A 10,480-nucleotide genomic window follows, 5' to 3' on the forward strand; every position below is an offset into this window, starting at 1 on the left:
GGGCTGTCACTTCACGAGTCAGACGCCGCCCCACTGACCCGACCACCTCGAGAGCCCGGGGCGGCGAGGGCTGGGCCCAGGTGGTGCCGGGACCTCGCTCAGCAGAGCCACCTCCGGGCCCACAGCGCGCGTGCCGGACCACCCAGCGCTGGCCTTGCTGACGCGCAGAGGACGGGTGACCCCATTCGCCGACACCCCTCTGAATTCCCGCCACGGCCACTGCGGCTCCTGCGTTTTTCTCCGATGAGAGCTGCGCGCTCTGGGCTGCGCCTCAGCTGGGCCGCGAAGCCCCCTTTCGCAAACCTGGGCCGATGCTTCTCTGCCACCCCCAGGGCACACCCCGTCGTCAGACTCACCTCTGCGCTCTGACACGTGGCCAGCACGGAACCTGTCAGCGAGCCTGGCACCCCCACACCCACGACGGAGGCTGCAGGCAGCACGTGGCCGACGGACACACAGGGCAGCCTGTGTGGGCCCCGTGACGCAGGGAAGCTCTGACCACAGATGACTAGGGTGCCCACGGGGGCCAAGGTCCCGCCAGAGGTCCCGGCAGCAGAAGGGCTGATGCGGGTCCCGGGTGCCCCAGCATGTGGGGCAGCGGAAAGCGGGGCCACTACGGCTGGTGCCAGTGCCCCCTGCGCTGCGCCCATGGTCCCCAGCAGCACCGATGCCAGAGCCGTCGGCTGTCCTGGCAGCACCAAGAGCTCTGGAGCCTGTCTGGGGCCTAGACCCCCGAGGTCACTTCTGCCCCTCAGCCCCTCCTCCCTGCCGCAGCCCTCCGCTGAGCGGTTCCAGCCCAGCCTCCTCATCATCCCTGGATGGGTGGGTGGGTGGAGGGAGGACAGACTCGCCCGGCAGTGACGGGGTGGGCGCTGGGGGAGACAGCCAGGCCACGGCCACCTCTGCCTAAGCTGGGGGTGGAGCCTCCAGCAGCACAGTGGGTCCCCCCTGGAAAGACGCTCTGGCACCCAGCACACAGCCTGGCCTCTGCACGGGCTCTGCCTGGTACCGATCGGCTGCCACGCGCCACCCGAGGAACAGCCCCCTGCAAAGCCAGCCCCACTGGGACCTACGGCCGAAGTCCTGGGGGTCTTGCTGGCTCCCTCTGCCGCTGCAGGGCAGAGGAGGCCCTGTCAGACCCCAGGGGGCCGGCTGCCACCATGGGTGCAGCCGGGTGGGGGTGCCTGGAGTCTCCTGGCTCCCAAGGGCTGTGGAAGGGCCGCAGGCGTCCATCCCTGAGGGGCAGGGAGGACCCTCACCAGTGAAGCCCTGGCCAGAGGGAGGGCGGCCCTCAGGGCTGGCAGGAGCAGGGCTGGGGGTGGGCAGGGAGCACGGCCCCCCCAGGCTGGGAGGGCCCCACAGCGGGGTGTGGCAGGAGCCCCGAGGGCCGGCCAGCCCAGTCCGCATCAGGATGCTGCCCGAACACATCCTGTGCCCCCACAGCCTCTTAGGAGAGGGCGGGGCTGGAAAGGGGGGCTCTGCCTTTTCTTTTCCTTTAAAATTAAATTCAGATTCACAGGGAAGTTGTAGGCTCGCCATCAAGAGCAGTTTCCCTGTGCCCTCCGAGAGTGAGTTGCTGCCGGTTTGGTCCTCCCCCCAGACCTTACAACATCCCAGTATGTTCCTCCTCTGACGACCACAGCACGGCTGTCCCATTGTCCTACTTACGTCCCCGGTGGTAGGACGATCCTCCTGCCTCAGCCTCCCGAGGAGCTGGGACTACAGGTGCGTGCCACTGCACCCGGCTAACTTTTTTACGTTTTTTAAGAGACGGGGTCTTGCTATGTTGCTCAGGCTGGTCTCGTACTCCTGGGCTCAAGCGGTACTCCTGCCTCGGCTCCCAAAGTGCTGGCATTACAGGCGTCAGCCGCCGCGCCCGGCCGCCAAGCACTTCTGACTCCTGAGCGCCAGGCCCTGTGCTTCCTGCCCCGCCTGGACTGGCCGTTTCTCCAAGAAACCCTGGTTCCTCCCACAGAGACCAGATCCAGGCGCCCAGTGGGCTCACTGATCCTGGGGTGTCGCTGCTCCCGGACTCTGTCAGAGCTGGAGAAGGCGTGTGGACGCGGACACGCACACAAACAAGGTCACTTCTGTAACTGTCTATAACGCAAATCCCAAGCTCAAGCACCCCCCAAGTCCAAGCCCAGGCTTCTCCTCATTTCCTGTCCCAGGTCTGTGTCTGCCTCCTGCACCGCCCTCAGGCAGGGACGCCCCGGGTACCCTGTCCCCATCGCCACCCAGCCCTGCAGGAGCCCTCCCCAGCCCTGCGCTCCGACCATGCCCCATGTGGGGGTGTCCCCACCCCGCGGGGTCCCTGACTCCTGGAGGGTCCCTGACTGCTGGAGAGGGGCTCTCACGCCCCCCTGGGCCCCAACACCCACGCTACTGGCGGGTCGGAATGGCTTTGGGGCTGAATGTTCCGGACGGGAAAGGGAAGGAACAAGAACGAGCCTCGGAGAAGTGAGAGGGTCCGAGAAGGAGGAGAGAGTTAAGAGGGCAGATTCTACCCGAAAGAGCAGCTACCGCTAAGGAGACTGCAGAGCCCCGAGAGAGAGGAGTGCCCCCCACACCCGCCGTTTCAGGGCACCCCGCCCTCCCAGCCTCGACGTGAGAACTCACCTCGTCTGGAGCCGCCACCTGGGACCCTGCCCCACCCTGAGCCGCTCAGCTCGGCGGACACACACCGAGCTGCGTTCATTTCCATTTTTACCCCCTGCTTTGGCACTGGAAGCAGCATGGTACCTTTTTATACTATATTTTTCTGGGACATTCCCTCTATATGGTGTGATTCCTAGAAAAAGAATTTATAGCACAAACTTTCCTTTAAAAATATGGCTCTTTTATGCTACTCTGCCATAATTAACCACAGACAATTAATATTAAAACGTGATCACCCCAGGAGGCAATGAGATTCCCAGGAATTCTCCGCTGCACGTTGTCACTTTTATTGGCAAGGTTGAATGAGCAGCAGAGGGCACCTTGAATTCTAAAATCGTGGTACAGTAACGGTTGGTTCTTCATAGATCCCATCTGATGAACACGCAAAACCATTTGTGCAACACGTGAAGAACAGAAATCACTCAGATCATGGAAAACATCCACCGGGAAGGTTTGTGCATAAAAAAAAAAAGGAATCTAACCCTCTCAAGCCTGTGGCTTCTCTGGGGTCCGGATTAGCAGGGATTGTCTGAGCCACGCACACCCCGCCGTGGTCAGCACCTGCACGAGACTCGATGGGCCTCAGGGGCGGCCGAGCCAGACACCTGCTGGCAACAAGCTACACAAAAGGCTCCTCGTGTGAAGCCGTGGGTGGGAATTACAAAAGGTTAAGAGACTAAATATAAAAATCTTTTTGAATATAAAATCAATGTGTTTTGTTACTAAAATCTGGGTGCTGTGATTTAACCAAAATAGGGTTTAGAATACCTGGCAATAGTCCACGCCTAGGACATCGTCTTCACAATGCAACGCAAACCGTCTATTCAAAAGTTAAAAGCAATTAAATTACTGAAATATTTCATATCAACAAAACAATAAAATACTACGATTTGCAATGACGTATTACTGACATTAGGCCTCGGGAAAGAGGACGCATTTTTCTCTCTTCATTTCACTAATTTGTATAAATGGAAACCAAGTTTTTGGAGGGCTTGTTTTCTCACTTGCTGCTGCGTCCAGGAAAGGTGCTTTGTCCCCGAGTCCCGGCTGGGCGCAGGGTGGGTGCCGGTGGTCCAGGGCACCTGGCAGCCGCAGGTGACGCTCAAACCCCACAGGGCCTGTCCCTTAGGGGATGGGCTGCATGTCCAGCCTCCTCCACGGGCAGTGGACCAGGGCCTGCGGTCCCCAACCCCTGGCAGCGGGGCAGGGCTGGATGTGCCCCTGGGAGAGCCCAGCGGCCTTGACCCAGTGGGGTGGGGCCGCCTTCCAGGGCCTCCCCGCGCGCCACCGCTGAGCACACCCAGGGCTGCAAAACAGAGGCCGGTGGCCGCGTCTGGCCACATTTCCACGGTCCAGAGAACTAGGGGTGCGGAGCTGCTCCCACCGCTGGGGAAGGTGTTCCAGCTACCCTGGCTGTCGGCACCGAGTCAGGAACATGTTGAAACATCGATAATTGCTTTTCAGTGTAAGACGACGCCCACTCTGCTTTAATTTTAGGTCTGACTCATGCCGCGGCGCTTCTCTAAGGCAGGTCGGAGCCCCCCTCCCCTCCCTCCTCTGCTGCGATCAGCCCGACCTCCCTGCCCCAAACCCCTAACTGCTCAAAGGGCGTGAAATCCTGGGGTTGTTGGGAACATTCGCTGTGTCCCAGGGCAGGTGGAGCTGGGAAGGGGGGCGGCACATCCCCACCTGTCGGGCGGCCCCAGCAGCAAAGGCCGCAGGTGAAGCCTGTTGGGTGCCCTGCTCTGCAAAGTCCAGACCGGACCATGGGGGCTGCGCAGGTGCCTGAGCACAGCGGCCGGGGACGCCGTTAGCCTGAGACCGCGTGAGACCCTCACACGGGGTTGGAGCCGCCCCCACGCTCCCGCTGGTGTAACGGAATCAGCGTGTTCACCACGAGGGCCGGATTTTAACTACAAAATCGGCAAACGCGTTAATCATGGAGACTGCGGGGCACTGTGGGGGTCACGCACAGGGCAACCCCACGTGCTTCCTCAGCCAGAGATGCGGGCTGAGGGCATGACCTCTGCTCCCCATCCCCCCGCAGGGGCGGCTGGAGCCCCACCCTGCTGGTCTGTGCTCCCAGCAGGGCCCAGCAGTGTGCTGGGACGGGGTCCCCTCATCGCAAAAACGGCTGGTGGACTCATAGCACTTCTCCTCCAGGTGACAGACCTGGTCTCTGCGGGCACATTGCGCTTCTTATCTCGGTGTGGCCCGGCATGTCTGTGTGACCAAGTTCTGCATAACGGCAGGGGCTCTGGCCTCTAAGAAGCTTCTTTAGAAGGGCTGGGTCCTTCTCCTTGCCCTGTAGGCTTTCCCCTTTCTGCAGCAGGAACAGGGGTGTGATGGCTGGAGCTTGTGCAGCCCTTCAAGACCACGAGGTAGTGCATGAGGATGGCAGTAGCAGAATAGGAAACAGAAACTCGGTCCCAGTGGTCGGGGAGGGACGTCACTTCCTTCTCTGGGCTTTTCCATGAGAGAGAAGTAACCATGGATGGGGTCGAAGCCACTATCGTGTTGTGTGTTGGAAGCAGCCCACGTCACCTAAGCACATGGCCTGCCTGGGATGATGAAGCCTGTCTCGCCTACGGAGGCCCCGCACCTCGTCTGGGCCAGCTGCAGAGGGCGTGAGTGGGGTAAGGCTGCTTCTGGTGAGCAGGAGGGTCCCCTGAAGACTGTCTTTGCTTCCGGCTGTGCTGTGTCCACTGGGTCTGGTCGTGGGCAGGTGTCCATGATGCCTGTGACCGGATGGGAGGGACGCCCGGACCTAGCGCCTCTGCCCCGGGTGCACATCCCTGCATGCCCCTGCTCGGGGGTCAGCGGATGGACTTCAGCAGGCACGGCCACCGCCAGCAACGCCGCGGGCCTCGGAAAGGGCTCCGGTCCTCCGCGAAGGCCTGGCCAGAGGGACGGACGCCGGAACCAGGAGACTAGTGAGGAGGCGCAGTGGCCGTGCCAGGGACGTGTGGGGACAGCGTTCGTTTGGTTTTGAGAATACGGAGTTCACTCTTACAAGGAAACAATTCCCGGCTTGTCCTGTGCGTGTGGGGAAGGCGCAGGGTGCCACGGTTTCGCTTTCTTCCAGGATGACGGACAGAGAAAGGCGGCTAGGTCCCCTCTGGCTGTTGGTGAGGTCTCGTTCGAGGGCCCGCGTGTGGCCGGGCGTGGGCCTGCTCAACTTGGCCCCCAGTCCTGCAGCTCTGGGGGTCTGCCCTGCCCAGCCTCCTCCGCCCTGCTGACCAAGGGGGGGGTGCCAGGAGCTGTCTCGGACCTTGGGGTGACTCCGGTGGGTCCCTGACATGAGCCTTCCAGCCACCTGGGCACGCAGCAGCGGCGCCGTCCTGTTGAGGCTGTCGTCATCTGGGAGTCTCCTCGCACTCGCGGCGAACCCGTCCTAGCCAGGACAGAGGGAACGTCTGCAGCGACCTCACTGACTCTGCAGAACGCCGGGGAGCAGGACACGCGGCCAGAGTGTCCCCCAGCCCGAGGGGCTTGAGGGCCGGACGGGGGTGTCCTTGCGCGTGGAGGGCAGACTCTCCACGGGAGAGGGGGACTGGCGGGAAAGTTCGTTTTGGACGTCACGTGGAGAGCAGGAGCCGTGAACGCGGTCGCGTCGGCGGAAGGCGGTGAGCGCGACAACTGTGTCTCGATGGCGCCGTGGAGGAGACAAGAGGGACCGGACAGAGAGACGTCTGCACCGCACCCCGGTCCATCGCAGGTTGCCACAAAAGTGAAGCCCCTCGGCCGGGGCCCCCACTGCGCCTGGGCCCACACAGCCCCGGCCAGGGGTCTGGATTTCACAGATGACACTCAGCGACCCCAAAAGTCACTCAAACTTGAAAGTGTTTCTGGGGCACGAGACCAAATGCTGGGAGGACCCGCCCTGGGTGTCACTGATGACTCAGTTGTCCCGGCAACGACCACCCCCGGGGGCTGCAGCGCGTAGAGCTCCACATCGCCCGGCAATTCAGCCCCAAGAGGGACTTGCGTGTCCAGAGCCACCTGTCCAGGGTCCCTGCCTGGCCAAGGGTCCCGAGTGTTCCCGGGCTGAATTCTGCCCGACCAGCCTCCCCACGAGGGAAAGGCCCGGCTTTTAAGCAAAGGCAGGCAGGGAGCCCCTCCCCTCCCCAGCCCTCCCCGGCCCCTCCTCCCTTCTCAGCTGGGTCTCCGTGGGGCAGCCCGTGACCGGTACTTCCCCCCAGGCTGCCCTCTGCGAAGGCCCGCCGGGGCTGCCACGGCTCAGGCAGGGTCCTGGGTGGACCGGACGCCGCTGCAGCCCTCGCTTTACGGGTGAGGAGACTGAGGCACAAGCAGGCTCAGCGTCACCAAGGTCGTCCCAGACGCCATGGGGGAGGGGCCCGGGCCGACCTTCCCAAGGCCACCGGGCCTGGGCCACACTGCAAGGGGTCGGGGGCCAGGCCTGGCAGTTCTCACGAGGACAGGACATGTCCCTCTAGCTTCCCCATAGGTAACTTCCTTTGTGCCGGACACTCGAGTCACGGCAAAGCCAGGGACAAGCCGGAGCCCAGCGCCCGGGAGCGGCGTCCACGGGGCAGGACCCACCCCGGGCCCGGTGAACCCCAGACCCGCGCTGGCCTCACGTCACAGCGACAAGGACGGGGACGCTGCGCCTTGGCCTGGGTCGGCGCTTGCAGGAGGGCCGGCGGTGCTCAGCCGGCGACGCGTGGGCCTGCATTCTGGGGCCTGGTTTCAATCGAGACCTCGTCACTTGGCTCTGAAAACCTCTGCAAGTAGGAGGAGTGGCGCCCGGCGAGTATTTTTACGCAGAAATATGAGAGCTATTCCACCGACGCGGCGTAAAATCGCTTCTATAAACCGAGGCGAAGGCAGACGGGGTGCGTGCCAGGCCCCCCGACCCCCTCAGGGCTGGACCAAGTTGGCGCCCCGCAGAGGCGCTGAGGCTCCCGCAGCCCTCGGGCTGTAGCTCGACCGTGGGGGAGGAAGCGGGGCCCCCCGCCCCCACCCCTGCTGCCCGGGACGGCCCTTCCTGGCCTGCTGTGCGGGAAACAGCTCATGAGTTCGGTCCTTCACGGCTTTTTCAGGCCCGTGTTTGCGCAGAGCCGGCCTCCTCTGCAAGGCAGACCCACCGCGGCCCTGGGGGCCTCCGGCCACCAGCCGGTCAAGCTTCTGGGCAGGGCGGGTGGGAAGGGGACTGGGCTCAGGCACCTGGAGGGGACACCTGGCCGCAGAGGGGTCCTCCCGAGGCCCCGAAAGGCCATCTCACTGCCACTTCCTCCCCACCTCAGCCGCGGACGACAGAACCTCAGGGAGAACGGGGCGCGGGGACCGGCCGGGAACGCTGCGCAGAGAGGGGCCACCGCGGGCAATGACCAAGAGGGCTGGGAGGGCCACAGGGCCACATGGGGGGCTCGGAGTGACCAGGAGGGCGCGGGTGCTACCTGCCGAAACCACCTTCAGCCCTGTTGCCCGACAGGCAGCGAGGAGCCAGAGCCGGCCGAGCCCACACAGCCGTGCGGCCCGAGCGCCCTGGATGCAGATATGAGGAGGGCTTGGGCCTGGCTGGCGGGGCAGGACAGGGCACGGCCGGGTCACAGGGGCCTTGGGCTGGTGGGGGGCTGGGCCGCCCTGGGAAGGAGGAGCAGGGCAGGGAGGGGCTGGCCCTGCCCAGTGCCTGCTCCAGGGGTCCTGGCAGAAGGGCCTGGGCAGGTGGGAGGCGGCGAGGGGTTGAGGGGCAGCAGTGCGGGGAGCTGCGTGGGCTCCTGGCGGCACACGGGTGCAAGTCTGGAAGAGACAGGCGCTGCGGACGGCCGGACTGGGCGGCCCTGGGTGGGCTGCCGTCTTGGGGTCCCGGGGGGAGTGGCCTGTGTGGTGGGCGTGGCCGGGAGGAGTCGCGCTGGGACCTGGGTGCTCCAGGCAGAGGCGAGCGGGGCGAGGGCTGGCATGGGGGGCGTTTGTGATGAACGGGGACATCCCGTCAGCCTGCAACTCTCATCCGTGCTGTGGGAGGCGGCCGTGCTCCTGGCTCTGTAGCACCCCCCGCCCACCATGTCTCGGTTCTGGACGCCGCCCCACATCTCGGCTCGGCCCGTTTTGCCCCATGGCCGGGCGTGGTCCCAGCTGTGAGGCCGGGGGACCTCGGCTGTCAGCCGGGCCGCCCTGAAGGCCCAAACCCAAAGTGCCCGTGATCCTGTTCGGCAGGGACGTCTGTGGAGCCGCCTGCTCGTCCCGTCAGAGTCTAGAAGGTCTGGGGTGCGGGGCCGTGGTAGGGGAGACGACACGCTGCCGCCGCCAACCCCAGCCCCAGAGCGGTGCTCGGCTGAGCCGCCTCCGTGCGCACAACGCCCGCCAGGGCCGTCCCCCGTCCCCGAACTAGGACGCAAACCGCATCACAGTGCGCCGGGTTCCTCGTGGGCATTCGCTGTCACGGAACACACACCGCAGTGACTAAACTTTGGTTCAACTCCCCGGCTCAGCACCCAGCTCCCGGGAATAATTCCGGAACGATCTGTGGCAGACCCAGGCCGAGCGCGCTGCAGAAGTGCAGTTTCACCTGCCACTGCCTGGGCTGCGCCGGTGGTGGGGGGGGCCCCGCCCCCGCAACCAAAACAGCCCCCCCGGAAAAAACTGAACCGAACAACCAACAAAAACAACCCGAAAAACAAGCCAACGGCCCCCACAGAGCCTCGGGCGGAGGCCGCCTTGGAGGTTCCGCGGCGACAGTCGTGGTCAGGGGTCGTGTCCAGGCTGACCACAGGCCCTGTGCTCCCGAAGCTCGGCCCGTGGCCCGCAGACCCGGGAATCCAGTGGACCCTGTGGGTGCTGCGCCCCCAGCGCCCGCTCAGGGCGACACATGAAGGGACCCGAGCCACCCGGGCCGCCCCCAGGACTGCGCGTTGGGTTTGTGCGGTAGGGACAGCCACACGGCCGCCTGCCAGGACACCCAGGACCGCCAGCCCCCGCCTGCATGGTGACCCCCTAAGGGGGTCCTGCTCAGGCCTGGTTCTGGGGCACCCCTGTCACCCCCCACCCCTGACTGCCGCGCCCCACCAGCAACGGCCTGTGAACTGTGCTCACCGGGTTGGCTGTCGGGGGCGTCGTCCTGGCCGCAGAAAGCACCGGAATCCAGCGCGGGATCCAGGTGTTCCCCGGGCAGGGGCGAGTCAGCGCCGGCACCCTCCAGGGCAGCTCCGGGCGCCAGCATTCCCGTGGACAGGGGGTAAGGGATGCACTCGAAGCCACTGTGAAGGGAGGGGCAGGTTGGCTCTGTGCCCCCCCGACATGGGCTGGCGGCTGGAGGGGCAGGTGGCCCAGGCTCTGACCCTGGGACGCAGGGCTCTGGCCAGGTGCTGGGGGAGGCTGCAGGCTCCGTCCAGGGGTCACCGTCACCATCTCGGAAGCCAGAAGGGGCCGAGGCGGAGGCAGTGGACACTGAACCCGAGGGATTGGATTCCTCGGAAGAAACCTCGGCAGTTTCATAGCCAGGACCTGCCCCGGTGTGCGGCGAAAGGGGTGTGTGTGATCACACGAGCTCGCGACGGCTCCACAGGCAGCTTCGACCCGAAACACTTGGTCGAGGAGCCTCCACCCCTCACGCACGGGACGCTGCCGCCGTCTCTCCCCACAGATGCCGCGCGTGGGTCTGGGGCAGAAGACAGGGACTCGCCGCACGGGAGTCCACCTCTGAGTCCTAGAGCAGCCCCTGGCCTTGGACAGGCCGCTTGGCGCTGGGCCTGGGTGAGGCCTGTCACACGCGCTTTACAGAACAGCGGGGTGGTGAAGGTCGGTGAGCTCGTGGGAGACACCACCGCCTATGCCACAGCTCAGTCCTGGAGTCTGTGAC

General features: G+C 64.7%; 1 protein-coding gene across 1 annotated transcript in view; it reads right to left on the bottom strand.

Annotated features, from left to right (window-relative positions):
• The window catches only part of MORN1 (MORN repeat containing 1), a 50,505-nt gene that overhangs the window by 17,817 nt on the left and 22,208 nt on the right, over nt 1–10,480 (bottom strand). The window contains exon 10 of the mRNA XM_012657484.1: nt 9,715–9,878. Coding sequence (XP_012512938.1) covers nt 9,715–9,878 — 164 coding nt within the window. The remainder of the gene's footprint in view (nt 1–9,714; nt 9,879–10,480) is intronic.

This window comes from Propithecus coquereli, unplaced genomic scaffold (genome assembly GCF_000956105.1).
Source record: "Propithecus coquereli isolate 6110/MARCELLA unplaced genomic scaffold, Pcoq_1.0 Scaffold544, whole genome shotgun sequence".
Lineage (NCBI taxonomy): Eukaryota > Metazoa > Chordata > Mammalia > Primates > Indriidae > Propithecus > Propithecus coquereli.